This window comes from Marmota monax, unplaced genomic scaffold (assembly GCF_021218885.2).
Source record: "Marmota monax isolate L192 unplaced genomic scaffold, Marmota_monax_Labrador192_F-V1.1 WCK01_AAM20220418_F8-fsc00064, whole genome shotgun sequence".
NCBI classification, from domain to species: domain Eukaryota; kingdom Metazoa; phylum Chordata; class Mammalia; order Rodentia; family Sciuridae; genus Marmota; species Marmota monax.
This window is the reverse complement of record NW_026694542.1, coordinates 6,541,448-6,562,177: the sequence shown is the minus strand read 5'-3', so window position 1 is coordinate 6,562,177 and position 20,730 is coordinate 6,541,448. Positions and strand designations below refer to the sequence as shown.

The 20,730-nt window shown below is 39.5% G+C and overlaps 1 protein-coding gene across 8 annotated transcripts in view; it reads right to left on the bottom strand.

The window, feature by feature from the left end:
* The window catches only part of Spag9 (sperm associated antigen 9), a 134,094-nt gene that overhangs the window by 29,202 nt on the left and 84,162 nt on the right, over nt 1–20,730 (bottom strand). For all 8 annotated transcript variants that reach the window (XM_046420624.2, XM_046420625.2, XM_046420626.2 and 5 more), the window contains 10 exons: nt 18,936–18,993; nt 17,310–17,462; nt 16,772–16,823; nt 14,390–14,520; nt 12,251–12,307; nt 10,991–11,164; nt 2,303–2,432; nt 1,182–1,271; nt 762–929; nt 151–322 (listed from right to left, as the gene is read on the bottom strand). In XM_046420624.2, the coding sequence (XP_046276580.1) occupies nt 151–322; nt 762–929; nt 1,182–1,271; nt 2,303–2,432; nt 10,991–11,164; nt 12,251–12,307; nt 14,390–14,520; nt 16,772–16,823; nt 17,310–17,462; nt 18,936–18,993 (1,185 nt within the window). The remainder of the gene's footprint in view (nt 1–150; nt 323–761; nt 930–1,181; nt 1,272–2,302; nt 2,433–10,990; nt 11,165–12,250; nt 12,308–14,389; nt 14,521–16,771; nt 16,824–17,309; nt 17,463–18,935; nt 18,994–20,730) is intronic.

Sequence of the window (20,730 nt, the reverse complement as noted above, 5' to 3'; positions counted from 1 at the left end):
TCTTGTTTATTCAAGAGTTTCTAGTTAATTTTTGGTTTTCCCCAACTAGAACTCCATGAGAGCTAGGCAGCCAAATGCAATCCTGCCTGGAAGCAAGTGTAGAGAATGGGAAAAGAGGGAAGAGAAGAGAGATACAAGACTCATTCTTACCTGGGACACTTGCAATGCAAAGAACGTGAGAGTTGCAAACAGTGAAACTGTCAAGGATGTTGCCTGGTTGAATAGCATCAATGATGATGACTTTTGTAGCTGAATGAGTGCTGGTACAGATCCAGACTTGACTGGATAATTCTTCATGACTTTTTAACTCCTTCTGCTGTTCCTAAGTAGGCAAAATGAAGAGAATGAATGTTTAAGATCATAAATATGTGCAAATATTCATAAAGCTGTGCTATTACAATAAAAGGTAATATTATTTCAAATTTATTTCCAGGTAATTTAGGAAGGTAAAAATACAACCACTTGTCAGTATCAATTACTAGACTAAAAAGTAGTAGTTAAAGTGGATCAATGATTAAAACACTTTATATCTTGATTGTAGTGGTGGTTGCATAGGTGTATACTTTTGGCAAAACTCTTTGGACCACAGTCATTTCAAGGATATGCTTGATTATATATGAATAACACCTCAAAAAAAATTGGTTTTAAAAGGGTAATGGGGGATGGTAAGGAAGGGCAGAGTAACCACAACTTAAAAAAACTTGTACCCAGAAGTAAATTTTGGATCAAAAAGCTAAACTAATAGTTTCGTAAACACTTACCTTAAGTTCCTGATCTAACTTATCTAAACTACTCTGAGATGCACTTCGCTGTTTGCTGCCTTCAGTATCCAAACCAGCAACATCTTTGTAAAATACACTTGCTCCAACAACAGAACCACCATCTCTGGTCTTCCCACCAGATAAATTGACTCCAACAGCACACCACAGCTTCTCAGATAGAAAAAAAAAAAAAAAAAAACACGTATTATTGTAATTTTCTCTCTAAAAATGCTTAAAGTGGTTCCTTTTCTTAAAACAACTAAGGGTGGTAAATTAGACATTTAATACACTCTAAGATGACAAAATGAATAATAATCTCACTGAAGAAGCAGTGTTTAAACTTTTCTGGTTTTATGAGGAAAGAAAATCTATCTATCTAAAGTTTAGGGAATACCTGCTTTAGCTTCACAATTAGCTTACCTTCATGGATGCATCTTTTTCATCTAGAGGTCTGAGATAGACAGGCACAGGCAAATTTTTCATCTTATTTTCCCCTTGACCATTGGTTACCTAATGGGGTGGGGGAAGGCACAAATTGGTAAGTCTTATCAAAAGTAAACTTCTAATAGAATCACTGAGACATGGGCAGGCAATGCTGTTATACATTTGCTCCCTGAAATCAAATTCAGGTTCATTTTGTTATTCTTATTTGAAAAGTCAGCAGAAAATCAAGTTGCAATTAAAAGAAAGAAATAAACAGGATACTAGGATACTATTAGTGCTCAGAACAAAGGCACTAATTTTCACATATATACACATGTGTGTACATGTGTATATACAAATGTGCTGAGTCTCTTAGGGGTATGGAATATGAAGTAGAAAAATTCTTGAAAACCTGAACTAGGCTTTAGTTAATTTGAAAGGCTGGATGCCACTGACTTCTTACACCTTTTAAACAAACACTTTTTAAAAAATATATTTTTTTTAATTTGTTCTTTAGTTTTAGGTGGACACAATATTTTATTTTTATGTGTGCTGAGGACTGAACCCAGTGCCCCATGCATGCTAGGCAAGCACTCTACCATTGAGCCATGACCCTGGCCCCCAAATATTGTTTTTTTAAAAAAGAAAATCTTCAAGCCAGGTGCAGTGGAGCATGCTTATAATCCAGTTACTCAGGAGGCTAGGGCAAGAAATTCCAAGTTCAAGGCCAGTCTCAGCAATTTAGTGAGACCCTGTCTCAAAAAAGACTGGGGATGTAGCTCAGTAATAGAGTACCCTAGGTTCAATTCCCAGTACTACAAAAAAATAAAATAATAAAAATAAAAATAAATAAAATCTTCAAACATTAAAACAGCTTGTTCTAGTTAAGGCAGAACCTCAAGTTCCACATTCTGCGAACCCTTTTTTGACCACACCTCTTCTCAGACTCAGGCATTTCATTTGCATTCTAGGGCACTACAAAATAACCTGAAAACCTTCATCACCTCCCTACATGCTTGCCAAGTCTACGCAGCAAGAAATAAACAGGTCTGTGATACGTATTCCAAATTCTTCACACTCAAGTACACTTCTATCACTCACAGAATTTCACAACTTACCTGTTTATACTTCTGAGGCAGACTCCAGCCAAAAGCTTGCACTCGACCATCTTCCTTCTGAACATGTGCCTTTACCTGACGATACTGTTCTCTCTTTTGTTCTCTGCGTGAGGCTAAACTAGCTTCAGTTCTAAAAGGAAGAGATTTCCTATTTAAATTAAGTAAATGTTACAAGACAAACAACAAAAATTACTTGATTTTTTCTGACTACAATAGCTCTTTCAAAAGTGTCATACTTCCTAGCATATGTGAGGCACTGGGTTTAATTCCTAGCACTGCATTAAAAAAAAAAAAGAGTTATACTGGTCCTTTTATATTTGTGTAGTAAAGCTTTAAAGGGTTAGTAAGCAGCCTATTATACAGGATCATTAGCCATCAAACTTCTATCAGGTTATAGATGCTGGCCATATAAAAGGAATAAATTTCTAAGTAATTTTGGCTCTTCTATTTTTGTTGTTGTTTATTCAATAAACTTTTACTGAGGATATTCTACAAGTGACTAAAAGATCACCAAGTCAAAAACTGCTCAGGAAGATAATATAATTAAATTTAGATTCCTCTAACTTCTTTCAGAAGAAAAAATGCCAACAGACTTGAGTAAGCTTTGGCACTATGGAATAAAATATGACAATAATTCTGAAAACAATTTCTCTTCTTTAGGCCATTGAAATTTTTTGTGAAGTGACTTGCTGTGTTGGGAGTCGCCCCGGCTCCAAAGACTAACTTCCCCATCCCCCAAGAAGAGCTGTTTAATGGTGAGCCCTGCTGGCTCACATGATCCTTACCCACCAGTCAAAAAGCACCCCATGCCAACTGTCAAACCACCCCTGGCTCTATAAATATGCAGAGCTGTTCCTCAATAAACGGGCATTTGCTCCCACAACAAGCCTTGTTCGTTCTTTTACTGGTGCCGAAACCCGGGAGGGGAAATGCCTCGCTGCTCAAGGGCCCCCTCTCTCAAGGCTTGCTGTCCTGGTCCACTCTTTCCAGTGCTGTTTACAACACCAGATCTTCAGTAGGTGAGTTCCCCTATCGGGTATCCAACTTCAGATGGGCTACGCAGGGGATCTGACTGTGATCGTCCGGCAAATTTCTGATGCCCAATCTGGAGGAGAGAACGCACCCCACCACGACCTTCATGGTCACAGTGGACTCTCTGGAACCTGGTTCATGAGTGGGAGGTATTGAGGGATGGAAGAACAGGCACTCCCCTCTCCTCTCTCTCTCTCTCTCTCAACCACCCTTGTCCCTCTCCTGACCAATGGGGGCCTCTTCTTCCCTCCATGCAGACTCCCCCTTGTTAAATTCTGCACACAAGATTGGCCTTACTATCAATTAGACAATCAAAGTCAATGGCCCCCAGGAGGATTCCTAGATCCCGCAATTCTCAGAGATCTGTTTAACTTCTGTGAGCGCTCAAAAAAGTGGAAGGAGTTCCCCTATGTTGAGGCTTTTTCTCTTCTTCATTCTCACCCCTACCTATCCGGCAGATGAACCTCCTCCCTACCGACCTCCCCAATCGGCTCCATCCACCCCCTCAGGTGCTCCCCCTGACTCGGCAGAAAACCTTTAGTTCCCCCCAAACTAGGTCCCGCCCCTAGTCCCACAAACCATGGCCCCTTTAAGAGAGGTTGCTGGACAGAGGGCATTATCCAGGTACATGTCCCATTCTCTATGAATGACCCCATGCAACTCGGGCAAAGGTTGGGCTCATTCACCACAAAAGAGAGTTTCAAAAGGGCCCTCCAGGCTTATAGCCTCACTTATATGCTATTGGCTAATACTCTCCTTCTTGAGGAACGTACCAGAGTCTGGGAACTTGCCAGAGCCCATGCGAATGAAACTCACCGAGTTAATCCCAATCACCCTCCGGGGCCACTTGCTGCCTCCAGATCAGACTCCCAAAACCCCAGATGGCCGTCATGTCCTTATGACATATTTCCTCTGGCAGAACTACCCCGACATCTGGCCAAACTAAAAAAGCTCAAACAAGACCCTGCCACCCCCAAGAATGAGAAATTTCAGATGCTCGCCCAGGTCCTGCAGGGTGCTTCCTTGGGTCGCCGCCCATCACCGAAAACCCCCCTGGGCACCTGCTTCAAGTGTGGCAAGGAGGGACATTGGGCCAGGGCATGTCCTGCACCACACACTCCGCGTACCCCATGCCCTAAATGTCAACAACAAGGTCATTGGGGCTCTGACTGTTCTAGATCTCATAGGAGGCCTATGGTCAGGGAACCCTCCAACCTTCTGGGCATGGCAATCAATTGACGATGCCTTGGGTCCTTGTCCCTGGCCATAACGACCAATAGACAGAAACCCAGGGTGCGGATTCAGGTGGATAGGTGCAAGGTTAACTTTCTCCTTGACACCAGAGATACCTTCTCAGTCCTGACAGAATTCTGGGGGCAAACAGTGCCGTCCACCTCTCCTATTGTCGGGGTAGGAGGAAAGACCATCTATCCAAGAAAGACTCCCCTATTACTCTGTTCCATAGACAACTTCCCAACCTCTCAGATGTTCCTATTATGGCCCAAATGTCAAGTTCCTTTGCTTGGCTGAGATATTCTCTCTAAATTCAATATAACAATCAACATACGGGCTCCAGTCAGGCCCCAGAATCGGCCTGTTCATCTTTTCTGGTCCTTTTGGCAGAAAACTGGCGATTCTGCTCCACTTATGAGGCTGACATGAAATACCATACTAACCTAGTTGACCCGATTGTATGGGATACCCACACCCCCTCCACCATTTCCTGATTATTCAGGACCTTCTTAGCAAGGGGTACCTCCGTCCTGCTCATTCCCCTTACTCCCATACTAGCGGTAAAAAAACCCAATGGGTCCTACCTACGACTCATCAACACTTCCGTTAGGCCCATAAAGTTCTTCTGGGCCTACATCCTTTGGTTCCCAACCCATACACTCTGCTGTCTCAGATCCTCCACACTGCCACCCACTTCTCTGTCATAGATTTAAAGGATATCATTTTGCCTTTTACCTGGACTGTCCTTCCTCAGGGATTTTGAGATAGTCTGACCTCCAATCTTTTCACACCCCAGTGCCCCAAATCCACCCTCTTGCAATATGTGATTATCGTCCGGCAAATCTCTTTGCCCACCTGCGGAGAGGAAAGCACCCCCCCACAGCCTTTAAGGCTACAGTGGCGCTCAGGGACTCCTTCCTTGGGCAGATTCGAAAGTCCTAGTCCTCTCAACTTAAGACTCGGCCGCTAGAGAGACACTTACCCTCCCCTTCCTCTCCCCTCTTTCTGGCCCTGGGAGTATCCGGCCTCTCCAGGAGGGGTCCCGAAAAGCCTTGGCCAAGGTCTCCCACGGCTCCGGCTCTGTCTAGAACGAGAGCTTCGACTGTCAGGATTTGATGACGACCAATCTCTGCAGCTCAAACCTGCCACTTAGGCACTCCTGATTTTTTGGCTCTAGCGGGGACGCCCCTTTTGCCAATAAATCAGTTTCCTCCTTCTCTGCGTCCTTTTCCCTCCTCCTTACATGGGTAATGTGTCCTCTCCCCTACAATGCCTCTTGGATCAAATATAGCACCCAGGCCTGGCCCACTTATCCCTTAGACAACCAAAGCAGATGGCCTCTTTTTGGGTTCCTGGATCCCTCCATTCTAAGGGATCTCTTCCAGGCTTTCTTCTTGCTCTGATCCAATCCTGCTCTCTGCACCTCTTGCAAACAAATTCTTCTAGCCGTCCAAAGGGCGCTCAACAGATGTCAGAGTTCTCCTACTTAATTTCTTGGCCTTAAAGGGATATCGGGCCTCTCCACAAAAGGCCCAAATAGCATGTATCTAGGGTTCTCTATCTCTCAAGGGAAAAAGGCCATTATTGTGTCTATACCTACACCAAAGACCAAAGATGACTCTCCTTCTTGGGTTTGACTGGGTACTTCAGGGCCTGGAATCTGGCCAAGGGCCCCCAAGATGAACCCCTACTCTCAGCGGTAGAGAAGCCCTTTAAAAAGGCCTCCTCTGGGCACACCCACCCTGCATCTCTCGGACCTCTCCCGACCCTTCACCCTCTATATAAAAACAGGGACAAAGTCTGGCATTCAGAGTCAGGAATATGGCCCCACATTTGCACTAGTGGCCTACCTATGCAAACAGTTTGACCCCACCGTCAGGGGTTGGCCCCTATGCCTCAGAGCCCTAGCAGCGGCCCATGACCTCCAGAAAGAAGCACACAAGCTTATCTTTGGCTCCCTGATAACCATCTCATCTCCTCACCATTAAAGGATTTTCTCACTTACAAGGGGGCTACAGTCACTTCCTCCTTCCAGGGTTCTATCCCTCCTTGTCTCTCCTTGAAAATCCCTCCATCTCTTTTCAGCCCTGCTCTCCATTAAACCCTGCCTCCCTCTTCCCATCTTCTCACTCAGAAGATCCCGTCCACAAATGCCTGGAGGTATTAGAGACGATTTTACCCCACCCTACCACCATTTCTGAGGGACCCCTGCCCTCTTCGGACCTCATATGGTTCTCAGATGGTAGCTCCTTTATATACAAAGGGGTTAAAGTAGCAGGGTATGCTGTTGTTTCCCTCTCATCCATCATAGAGGCAAAACCTCTCCCACCCAATACCACCAACCACCAAGCTGAACTCATAGCTGCCACAAGGGCATGCGAACTAGCAGAGGAAAAACCCTCTCCCTATATAATACGTCTTCCATATCCTGATCTCCCACGCAGCCATTTGGAAGAAAGGGGGCTATTGACCACCAGAGGGACGGCAGTCATTAATTCCACACTTATTTCTGGCCTACTACAAGCGCTGCCTTCCTAACTGGGAATAATCCATTGCAAGGCCCACCAAACTGACTCCTCCTTTACTACTATGGGGAATTCCAAGGCTGATCAAGCGGCTCAATCAGCCACCCTACAGAGCTTTACCTCCACTCCGCTACTCTTCATAACCACCGGGGATCAGCCCAAAGATCCCCAACAACTCTTCCAGTTTCTTCACTCTCAATTCCATTCTAGTCCACAGAGTCTTACTACTTTCCTTCACTCCTTTTTCACCCTTTCCTGCGCGATAAGACCCTCCTACAACAGATCACTTCCGCTTGTCAATCTGCCAGAAAACCAATACCAATACTCCATTAAAACCTAAACATTTCCCTTCTCATCAGGCCTGCGGTCATACCCCAGCTGCAGACTGGCAGATTGATTTCACCAACATGCTCCGAATAAAAAACATAAAACATCTTCTTGTATTGGTAGATACTTTTTCGGGATAAACGGGCCTCTACGGTAGTTGATCTATTGCTTACTCACATAATCCCCGGTTTTGGGATGCCCACTTCTATCTAATCAGATAATGGCCCAGAATTCACCTCACAAATAACTCAGGGACTGGCTCATGTGCTATCACTCCCTTGGCATTTCCATTGCCCTTACCACCCCCAGGCTTCCAGAAAGGTTGAAAGGACCAATTGGTCCCTTATTGCCCACCGGGGGAAAGCCCCCTCTAAAACCAAAATGGAAGGGCCCTGCTCAGGTGATTATGTGCACACCCTCAGCAGCCAAACTCAAACTACCTAATAACCAACTTACCCCATGGATTCATAATCCAGACTTAAGCCTGGCACTCCTACACCTTCATCAGAAGAGCTAATGATCGTTCATTACCTGTCATTAAGTACTCTTGTCGATGCTCCCCCTCATTTCTGGCCCCTCTTGGGTCCTCTCTTTGCCCTATGTCTGAAGATTCAAGGCAAGTGACACTAAGGGCCCCCTCCAGCCAGATCCCCCCACACTTGCTTGAATCTGGCCGGTAGTGGGACCATTGTGTGTTGTCCTTCTGACAAACCACTTAGGTGTCCAAAGCATGGTGACCCCTGAATAAGTGTTATCATAAGAGAGCACTTTACCAGTTGCCTTCTGGGCCTAAGGAGAAACATGTGTGTTTTGTTTACCCTCCCAGTTTCATTGAGGTGTAACTGGTGTGCAGGACCCTGCACATAGTTGGCACGTACAGTTTGGGCATGTGCACATACTGGTGTTCCCATCACCACCCTCCAACAGCATTCCCATGCCTGGGTTCCTGGTGAAGTTGTTTCTTCCTTTTGCTTATATCTACCTCTACCTGAGTTACTTTCAGTGAGTCCATGACTGTCCTGGGAGGCAACCTGAGCTCTCCTTGGGGGAGGCGTTGGGTGTGCTCTGGTCCAGCCCACCTGCTCTATCGTCACTCTGTCTTCCCCTGTCTGAAGTGCTCTCTAAATCCTTCCTTTCCTCAACTTCTCCATCCTGTGTGGAGGTTGCCCTGTTATGGTGATCCACATGCCCTGCTTCTGAAAAACCAAGATGCTTCTTTGGGTACTGCCTGTTTGCCAATAGAAGAGTGAGAAGCTTTGGTGTCATGAGCTAGTTACAGGCTTTGATAGAGTTTCTGCTTTTCCTATGTGTATGCATGTGCATGTCTGAGTTCAGTTTTAAGTTCCCAGGGGAAGAAGTCATCATCTTCTGATGGCAGCTGGAGTGTACGTAAGTACCACTGAGACTCGCTGCTCAGACCAGTGGTTAGCTGGAGCATCTATGCCAAGTGTGATAGCATGCACTTAGTGTGTCCACCTTCAAGTTTACACAAGGCTCCAGAGAGCCTCCCAGTTTCGTAAGAATTCCAAGTATCAGTATTTAAAGTTGAGGTGTTTCACATAAAATCTGGAGAGATTTGACTGCTCTCAAAGGGAAATATGGTAGCTGGTACACCCAGGTAAGAGAAAGTTTGAAGAGCAGCCTTAATAGAGAGGGGAGGGAGCTAGATTGGACTAGGAATGAAGAGTGGAATTGAGGGTTTTAGGTACAGGACAGGCTGGTCTGCAGGGACTGCAGGGCATGTCAAACAAAGACAGCTGGCCTCTCAAACCCTCTGTCTGGTTCTATATCACCTGTTTGCTTCAAGCCCAAACGCCCAAGCCCGCAGGGTTGAACACTTAACCCCCCTTGGGCCAACAAGGCAGCTTGCAGACCCAGAGACCCCATTAGATTTGGGCTATAAAAACTCCCTGTGCCTGGTCCTTCCCCCTATCATAAAGTTCATTCAGACTCAGGTGAGTAAAATTTCTAATCAAGCTTTTAACCAGCTTCTCCTCAGGAATTACCAACTCCTGGCTACTGATGATACCTCCAGTCAAGACCTACGCCAAATGGACTGACGTCATCATGGATCTGTGGTGGCAAGGAACCTTCGTTGATACCGGTCTTCTCTGCCCTCCTGTGGGGGCTCCTTACTTCCCTCCTCTTTCTCCCACACCGCCCCATTTCAGCAGGAAGCAGCCAGAATGAGTTGACACCCATTCTCATTTAATAACAAAGAGGGGGGAATGTTGGGAGTCGCCCCGGCTCCAAAGACTAACTTCCCCATCCCCCAAGAAGAGCCATCTAATGGTAAGCCCTGCTGGCTCACATGATCCTACCCACCAATCAGACTAGCCCTGCTGGCTCACCTGATCCTTACCCTCCAATCAAAAAGCACCCCATGCCAACTGTCAAACCACCCCTGGCTCTATAAATATGCAGAGCTGTTCCTCAATAAATGTGCATTTGCTCCCACGACAAGCCTTGTTTGTTCTTTCATGCTGTGTTGATCACAGTTAACAAATCTACCCAAACACACATCAGGCATTTTACAAATATATGAAATATAATTCTAACACCTTTGAGATATGTTAGACTCATTTTTCAGTCAGAGAAACTGGGGCTCTAAGATGTTAGTCTGTCCAAGATATTAGTTTGTCTGTACATATCTAAGCAGTAAGAGAGTCAGGACATCAAAGGAAAAGTTCAAATATTTAAGAAAAACAATTATATAAACCTTTAGCCAGGCATGGTGGTGCACACCCGCAATCCAGTGTCTCAGGAGGCCAAGGCAGAAGGATTGCAAGTTCAAAGCTAGCTTCAACATCTTAGCAAGGCCCTAAACAACTTAAAGAGACCATGTCTCGAAATAAAAAATAAAAAGGAGCAGGTTGCAGTGGCACATGCCTGTAATCCCAGCAGCTTGGGAGGTGAAGTTCAAAGCCAGCCTCAGGGGGAAAAAAAAAAAAAAAGACTAAGCAACTCAGTGATATCCTGTCTCTCTCTAAATAAAATACAAATCAGGGCTGGGGTTGTGGTTCAGTGGTCGAGTGCCCCTGAGTTCAATCCCTGGTACCAAAAGATAGATAGCTAGAGAGATAAGAAGAATAGATAGATAAGGGCTGGGGATGTAACTCTGTGATTAAGTGCCCGTGGGTTCAAACCCCAGTACCTAAATAAATAAACGTTTAGTATTTCTATTAATATTTATCAATGTCATACCAACAAAAATGAGGCATGTAAAAAAAATTCCCCTTATGAAAACTGTGAAATGCAATTTTCTTTTGTTTTATATATTTATTTTTTTAGCTGTAGTTGAACACAATATCTTTATTTAATTAATTAATTTATTTTATGTGGTGCTGAGGATTGAACCCAGGGCCTTTAAGCAAGCAAACTACTACTGAGCCACAACCCCAGCCCTGCAATTTTCTTAATAAGTGCTGACCACAAGTAATTAATGGTAGACAAGTTATAGAAATAGTGTCTTTAGGTTTAACTGAATCCTTATAAAAGGTCTAATAAGGGGCAAGAAAATTTGAAAATGTTAATTATTTTGGTCATGGCCATTCATCTAGAAAATACTTACTCTTCACTAAGGAAATCAAAAGCTTTGGACTTATCCCCAGGAAGCTGAGATAAGGTGCTGCTTCTTTTCTTGACAGAAGGAGTAACATGAGAGGTGGGTGCATTATACTTCAGATTAACAGGTGGTTCAGGCTTCTTTGTTGTATTACTTGAAGAGCTGAAAAGTCGGCTGAAACTAAAAAACAAAAAAAAAGTGTATGTCTACCACATTTGCTGTGATAAGAATTCATGATTTTCCACAAACTTTTAAGCTCAAGAAAATTCCAAAGTGCTTTAACAAGGCAAAGAGGTTAGAAACTGGCAAAAACAGTCTTTGTAGTCACACACTGCAGCCAAACTCAGATTTTCAGGGAAAAGAAACTACAGTTTAGGAAACCAGACCTGTTCTTTAATTAGCAATTTCTATAATGTGAAAGGGAGAAGTTCTTGAGTATAGGGAGCTTCTACTGAATGAACAAAATAAAATCATTGCTTTGCTTGCTCCTTCTTGGTGAATTTAAGAGTGGTTGTTAAGCAGCAAGATTAGGCCTCATGATGTGAACAGCAGCTTAGTACACCAGTTCTAAAAACAGTCTTATAATGAAGTATTAGAACACACATTACCATGTTAACAAACATCTTATGTATTTTCTAAGTCAGCTCAACTTAAATTTCTTTCATGTCCACATTTTAAAAATTTGATGTTTCCATTAAGTTTTTAATTTAAATTACTTTCATTTAAAACTTGATGTTTCCATAGCAGACTAATTAAAAGAGGGTTTTTTTTAAATTTCTTTTTTAGTTGTTGATAGATCTTTATTTATATATGGTGCTGAGAATCAAACCCAGTGCCTCACACATGCCAAGCCATTACACTACCGCTGAGCCACAGTCCCAGCCCCAAAAGGTAAGTCTTAATCATAGCATAAATGTAATTCAAATTCAACACATACACACACTAATAAAATCCCTCAAACACCAACTTTCTCATCTTCACATCTTTCACAATCAATGAATGGGTAACATTTAATGGAGATTAAGGTAATTATCAGCTTTATAAATAGTCCCCCATTATTTTATTTAATTTGGGAGAGGATTCCATCAAATGCATAACCAACATGATGCAGCTTACGATATCGTATTTTTTTGTCCTTCAATAACAGCCTTACCGAGTTGGCATGCTATAAAAAAAAAAATTCAGTTTAGCTATTTATCTCCAATTTTTAAAAAAATCAACTATAATCTTCCTGTTTCAAAATGCTAATAGCCTTAATGTACTTACAACTGCCAGATGCTTGACCTTTTTTTTTCCTGCATGGCTGGATTTTCTCGTGATGCCCTATATTAAAAAAAAAAACAATGGTCATCAGTTAGGTGTTCTGCTTTCTGAAAAACAAAAGACCCAAGAACTTCACAGGATACACAGTTAAGTCCACAGTTAAGTTCAGCAAGTAGTTACTTTGATCCACCATTAGGAAGTCAATCTGTGAAAGTGAATAATACTAGATTAATAAAATACCATCTCTCACTCAAAGAGCTTAGTCTACTAACTGAAGATTATTATCTGTGTTGGAGAGAATAGCCAATATGCCTGAAAGTTAATATTTAAACATTTTTCCATTTCATTTTTTTTTTTTTTAAAGACATGGTCTCACCGTGTTGCCAAATTAGAAACATCTTTTAGCTGGGTGCAATGATGCACACCTGTAATCCCAGTAATTCAGAATACTAAGGCAAAAATATTGCAAGTTCAAGGCCAACCTCAGCAACTTAGCAAAGCCCTAAGCAATTTAGCAAGACCCTGTTTCAAAATAAAAAGAGCTGGGGATATGGCTCAGAGGTAAATTGCCCTGGTTAAATCCCCAGTTCCTAAAATAGAATAAAATAAAAAATTAAAAACAACTTTTAGCTAGGCATGGTAGTGCTTGCCTGCAATCCCAGTCTTTAGGGAGGCTGAGCAGGGGCCTTCACAATTTAGTGAGATTCTGTCTCAAAATAAAATATACATTGTGTGCATATACTAATACATAACAACAAATTCCACCATTATGTACAACTATAATGCACCAATAAAAAATGACAGAGCAAACAAACAAATAAATAAACAGGGCTAGGATATAGGTCAGTGGTAGAGTGCCCCAGGGTTCGATCCTTCAGTACTAGAGGGGGTAAAAAGTCTTTTCAACAAAGAATAAGCTACCATTTCCTTTTACTCATTGATTATATCTTGGCTGTGAGAGTTAAAAACAGCAATGAAAAACAGACTCTGGATATATGTCCTCAGTTTTAAAAATATTTAACATTTACTCTCTTTACTAAATACTACAGTTAAGAACACTCTTCTCAGGTTAGATTCCTTGTCCAATAAATAAAGAATAACTTACCATAGGTACTATTTTTATTATTGCTATTATTAGTAAATCAAAAATATAGGTATATTAGTAGGCAACTAATATACAAGCATTTCAAAAGCTCTTGCTAAATTATAGGAATACTGTTAGTGAGAATATGACAATTAAATGGCAGAATTAGGTGAGATTTGAAACCCAATAAAAGACAATACTGCCAGGTATGGTGGTGCATTCCTTTTATTTCAGAGACTCAGGAGGCTGAGGAAGGAGGATTGCAAGTGTAAGACCAGCCTCAGCAACTTAGGCCCTGAACAACTTAGCAAGTGCCTATCTCGAAATAAAAAATTAAAAGGGTTGGGGATGTGGTTCAGTGGTAAAGTGCCTGTGGATTCAATCCCTAGTACCAAAACCCAAAAAGATTGCATAACAAATTTTGATCTTTTCTTAACATTATGAAAGTAGTATCAGTTTCTTTTTTTCTGGTGTGATACTGGGGACTGAACCAAGGATACTCAACCACTGAGTTATAGTCCTAGCTCTTTCTATTTTGAGATAGGATCCCATTAAGTTGCCTTGGCTGGTCTCAAACTTGTGATTCTCTTGTCTCATCCCAAATTGCTGGGATTACAGGCATGTACCACTTCAGTGAGCTCAGTTTTTACATTCTTTTGAAAAATGACCATCATTCCTGAGTAGTAACAACTGCCTTTTATAGATTGTGGGAGCATCCTGGAAGATTCACAGTGACTCAAAAGATACCTGCTCTGATCACTTTCTATTACTAATCCAAGTATTATAGTCTCTCCTAGTAAACAGAGAAAATGATATTTACCCTCAAGGGAAGACTTGTTCTGAATGAAAAATATATAGATTTAAGAAACAATGGTAGGAAAACAACAAAGTACTTCTTTTGTTTTTTAATATTTTTTTTTGGTTGTAGATGGACACAATATCTTTATTTATTTATTTTTATGTGGTGCTGAGGATCGAACCTAGTGCTTCACATGTGCAAGGCAGGCTCTCTACCACTGAGCCCCAGCCCCAGCCCACAGAGTACTTCTTATACAAACCGAATCATCTCTGTCCATCGAACAGCTTCTTGAAGCTCCATTAATCTCTCCTTATACTGGTTTCTTTCCATGAGAACACGGGCCATTTCTACTCTAGTAAACCGCTTCCTCTGAGCTGTGGGTATATCACTCTATAATGACAAGAAAACAACAGATCACTTCAGGAGCTTATATGTGTTTTGGTATTAATCTCAGATTTAAGTAAAATCTTCAAGTTTTTAAACATTCCTTAATTTCTCATCTAATAGATGAGAAATAAAACAATGAAAATTTAAATAGTTACTTATGACTAAAAAGAGGTAGGTGATTTAATTTCTAGATATAAATACTGATATTTAAACATATTATAAAGAAATTACAAAAATTAGTGCAGATTTGAAACTAAAACCCAAAACTGTTTTCTATACAGATTTAATATGCTCTCATCAGTTTTACTTAGAAATGTTGTTCTAATTGTGAATTTTGTGTTCTATAACAATCATCATTCAGAAAATAGCTACAAGCTAGTTCCAAAACCAACAAATACAAATACAAAACAACAATACATCCAAGGATCAATATAAATGATAAACTTATTGCCTAGTTACCAGTGTACCCAAATATAAGAATAACTAAAATATGAGTAGAGATACAACAAAATAGAGACTACTGCATTAACTAGACTCATTCTTAGAACAAAGATGTGAATATGGAGGATGTGTAGGGTTAGGTTCCGAAAAGGGCATGCCCAAGTTAACTTCCATCTGCTGCTGCTTTTTCAATGCTCTTGTGGGGAAAAAGGTAGGTTTAACTGTAGGTATTTTGCTTTGCTGAAAGGAGTACGAATATTTGGATCAAAGCTTGGGATATTAAGAGAAAAGCTGAGCTTAACCCTCAGCAGTCATCCTCCTTTGATCTCCTGTCACAGAACCTGGCCCCAGCTTTAAATAAAAGTTAATGACGAATAACAAAGGACCTGAATTTTGCAATACAGCAAGTAATCCCATTATTAGGTAGATAACCTGGAAAAGTTCCTATACGCTGAGACTTGCACTAAAATGTTCTTGATAGCAGCATTACTTATGGTAGTAAAACACCAAGACTAACCTAAATATTCATTAACAGGAAGACAGATAAATTGTAGAATATTTATGTAATAGGATATTATGAACAACAACACTATTCTACAATACAGGTAAATCTCAAAAATATGCTATTGCGTAAAAGAAGCAAGTCTTCAAGACTAAATACATATGAAACACAAAAATAATGAAAACCATACTTTGTAAAGGGACATACATACACATACACACATGGTATGATACAATTATTGTTTTTTTAAAGTTGAATAAATGATAAATACAGGATCAAGGTTTCCTTTGGAGTGGAGGAGCCCAGAGTAGCTCAACGTTTGGTAGTGGCCTAGTTCTTAAACTGGGTAGTAGGTTCATAAAGTTAACTTATTCATAACTTACATGTTACATGTTTTCTGTCTGTATTAATTAATATATTAAAACAAGAAAGGGGGGGGGTAAGATGGTAGAATGAGATGGACATTATTACCCCTATGCATGGGTAGAATTGTATGAATGGTGTGACTCTACATCATGTACAACCATAGAAATGAAAAGTTGTGCTCTACTTGTAAAAAAAATAAAATTAAATAAATAAATACACAAATACAGAATAAACTAAAAGGGGAATCAAATGATAATTCTCTTCAGGACTCCAATATATCTCAAGTCTGATCTTTAGTGTGAAGCACCTGTTATAAGAATGACAATAAAGCTACTAAAAGAATTACCAGCATGACAACACTGGCATGAAACTCATACTTTATTCTTTTGTATTGATGTATACAGACTGCAATATGGGCTAAATTTTAGTACTTGAAGCTCATAATTTATTCTTTTGTATTCATGTATATAGAAAGCAATATGGGCTAAATGCTTAGTACTTAAAATTCTAGATTTCATCTTTTTATGTTAAATACTATTAAATAATTTTATTGTTATCATGTTTCTCTAAACCTTTTATTTTTGCAGTGCCAGAAACTGAACCCACGCCCACCTAGACCAGGCTTTCATATTTCTAAGTTAAAATATGAAACAAAATAAATGGTAAACAACAAAACCCAAAATGTTCCAGCTGGTCTTTGAACCTGAATAGGCAAACCACAGATCAGAGCACAGAAACAGAAAAAACATAAAAACACAGCATGTAGCTAGAAAGCTTAGCACCTGAACACTCTGGGGAAGCATGAGCTATCCTTTTCATTACCCATACACATGTCTTCTAATTATTTAAAAGATTTACAATGCTATACATCCAAATCTTAATTAGCAAGATTTTCCAAAAATATCAAAACATGGTAAGATAAAAATCCCAAAATTATAAACCTACATCATCATCATCTTTTGCTTTCTGCCTTGCATCTTCAGCTTCTGCACGAGCTCTAGTGGGAAAATAAACAAAACATGTTATTTAAACTGAGTTCATCTTTTCAAAATACTGAAAGTGTAGGTGAAGAATTTTAACTACCACTAAAGTATTATTTTTCTTGTTCCAAAAGGGCATTTTGTTACCTTCAATTCAGAAAGATATTATCATAGCATTCCTTAAAAAATAAAACCAAAAATAAAAAACTGGGTGAAGAAAAAAATGAATTTTAATTTCCTTATTATCAAAGATACGTGAATAGTTTTAATACTTTTCACATCAAGACACAAACAAAAATGATAATATCTGGATGACAAGCTGGTAAATGGAAGGCCTGCTCACTGCAAAGATAAGGGCTGGGGGCATTTCACACTCTCCAGGGAGCTCTTGGCCCTTCCTGACTTGAGAGAGTTAAAGGTCTCAAGCTCAGGATTATACCTATAACCTTTTGTGGCATCCTGGCAAAGACAGTTTGGTTTAGAGCAGTACAGCCAAAACTTACTTTCTGAGCTCCTCTTCCAATTCTTTGTTCTTTTCTTCTAGCTTCAGTTTGGCTTGTTTCACAGCCTCTAATTCCCCTTGCAGCACGTCTTTCTCACAGGTGAGTTCATCCACTTTTGCTATCAGATCATTCTTTACTACATTCAAAGCATTTCTAAGAAACACATATTTCAAGTGCAAGATTACACGAATATTCTTTTGTCTTTCAGATTATTCCTTTGTACCCCAAAGTAACTGTACAATCATAAAGCTAAATAACTGAAGACTTTTGGACATTCTGCCTGATGCTATTTGTAAACAAAAGCAAAAGAATAAAAAATATTCAAGTGCTTACTATTCTTCCCACTTATTTAAAGGAAGAATGGATAAAACAAGACAGACCAACAAAAAAATCAGAATTAACCAAGATTAATCCCAGTGTGGTGGCACATGCCTGTAATCTCAGTGACTTGGGAGGCTGAGGCAGAAGGATTGCATGTTTAAAGCCAGCCTCAACAACTTAGTGGGGCCCTCAGCAACGTAACGAGACCCTGTCTCAAAATAAAAAATAGAAAAAAAAGTGGGGATGTAGTTCCATGGTTAAGTGCTCCTGGGTTCAACTGTAAGTACCAAAAAAAGAAAGCAAATTAACGTTAAGGCAACTACTATTATTAGTAAATTCTTCTTTTTTCTTTTTTAATACTTTTCACATCAAGACACAAACAAAAATGATAATATCTGGATGACAAGCTGGTAAATGGAAGGCCTGCTCACTGCAGAGATAAGGGCTGGTGAATTTCACACTCACACTGGGGATTGAACCTAGGACACTTACCACTGAGCACATCCTCTATGGTTTTTTTTTTTTTTTTTTTTTTGAGATGGGAGTCTTGCGAAATTGCTGAGGCTGGCCTTGAACTCGAAATTCTCCTGCCTCAGCCATCCGAATCACTGGATTACAAGTGTGTGCCACTACACCTAGCTTCTATTGTTTGTGAGTTCTGAAGAGAGATTGCCCAATCAATAAAGTTGAATAACTCCTTGAAGTTAAAATACTCTGAACTGGAGAGAAATTTAAGAAAAAAGTTCAAGAGGTAGTTTCTTTAGATATAGTGGACATAGGACCTTCTGATAGTTGTATTTTGGGTGACTATCTATACATGTTCCACAGTGATCTGACATAGCAAATTGATGAGGGGACCCAGTCTACTTTTTATCCACATGACAAATGATTTGCTCCATTAAATAAAATTTCACATTGCTTGAGGGCCTAAGACTCCATAAATTGTACTAGAGAATATACAACCTTGGTGGAAAGTTCCATAGAAATGGGCTGGGCATGTATCAAATCATTTGTGCAGAAATAGAGATAAGAACATAGACAAATCTTAGAGAAGAGAGCAAAAAAAAAAAAAAAAAAAAAAATCAAAAAACAAGTACTGGACACATCCAGAAGATTAAGAGAAAGGCATGGATACTTATAAAGTGGAAAGAAAACAAAAATTTATGTTCTGCAAAGGTCCTATTACATATTTTCACAGAGGGAGAAAAGACAGAATTAGTGCTGTGTTAAACTGATGAAGTGTCACTGACTTGGACCAAAAGAAAATTTATTATCTCTTATTCCTTGTTAAAATTTCATACTTACTTGGTTTCCAACAGTTGTGTATTTTCTAGTATAAGATTCTCAACTTCACGACCCATTCCTATCAAAAAACAAATGATAAAAGACCTTGAAAATTTGTGTAACAAATTATATATAAGCTATAGTCATAAATTTTATCTATCCTCTAAGAAATCTTATTGTGCATCTAGTTTCATTTGACATATATGCTTGTAATAAATTTTAAAATTATAAATAATTATCACAAAATAAAGCTAAACATCTTGTTGTCCAATTTTTCTGTTCTTGTTTTTTTTTTTGAGACAGGGCCTTGCTATGGTGTCTAAGACAGTTTAAAATTCCTGGACTCAAGCAATCTTCCTGTGTTAATCTCCCAATTAGCTGGAGTTACAGGTTTATGCTAATGCACTCAGCTCTTGCTGGTCTTCTTTAAATCTGTTAGTCTATATTTTATTTCTCATAGATAATATTTCAAAAAGATCAAAATCTTTTGCCAAATATTCTAACAAGTAGCATTATTTAGAGAGAAAAAAGAATGGCATTAATGTAGATCAGAAATTGTTTCTAAATCACAGCTGATATTAGGTTTCTGCCTAAAAATTTGGTTTTATTAATACAGAATAGACAGAAACAAGGTCAAAAAAGAGACAGAACCCCAAGGCAGATGAAACCTTACCAAAGAAATTATGGTCTTAAAGCCCATGCATTCCATGTAAAGCAAAAACAAAGAACAAGAAATGTTTTATGTAAGAAACAGCATGAAAACAGATTATTAATCTATAAAGTTTTATGCATGACATGAAAAACATCTGGAATCAGTGTTATGATTTAATGCACAATGATGTGTAAACAACAAAAAATAAAGATGATTTCCTTCATTCATAAGGATGCTCTCTGTACACTTAAAAAAATGCTTTACCAATTCTCTCTCACAATAAAATTCAATATAATTAGATTGAAAAACCCACAATTTGGGTTGGGATGTAACTCAGTGGCAGAGTGCTTGCCTAGCATGTGTGAAGTCTTGGGTTCAATCCCCACACAGTATTAAAAAAAGAAGAAGAAGCCCTAAGTCAATAATACAAGGTTTCCTATAAAATACCACCTATGAAATAATAATACGATTGTTATTTTATAGAATTATACTTAATATTTTAATTGGTACTGTAAAACAGGCATGTAGAACATTTAATGCCATATCCAAAGCAGACTTTAAGGAGAATAAAGCTACTTAATTAGCTTCTCATAAGAAAATGAAGAAATAAAATAACACATTAAAGAATATTACAAAACAAGAACACCCCAAATCCATCACTTTACTCATCCCAACAAACAAAACAAACCTAGGCATGCTAAAAATCCCATGGACTTATATTTTGTCTTTACCAACATATTTAACCTGGCAGCCATATGTTTTTTATAAACTGAAAAAACAAAAGGAAAACTAAAAAACTTTCTAAATCCCAGCCCCAAAATAACTTCTGCCAAATTGTTTGCTTTAAACACAAATGTTAACCTTTCAATAAAGACACAGAGACAGAAGAAACTGAGTTTGAACTAACTGAAAAAGTTCAAATAATAAATATGTTTACTTGTTTACTATATCACAAACAATATATAAGCATAAAAGATGAAAATATATGCAGGGCAAAAAAAAAAGTTGAGCAGGAAAAAAAAATGATGAGAAAGCATTAAATGAGAACAGCAGGCAAGAACACCTAGCTTATAAAGCAGTAATATAAAATAATTTAAAAGTATACACACCAGAATATTCCCCTGGGTAAGCAGCCCAAGAGTAAAATGAATGAGAATCTCAATT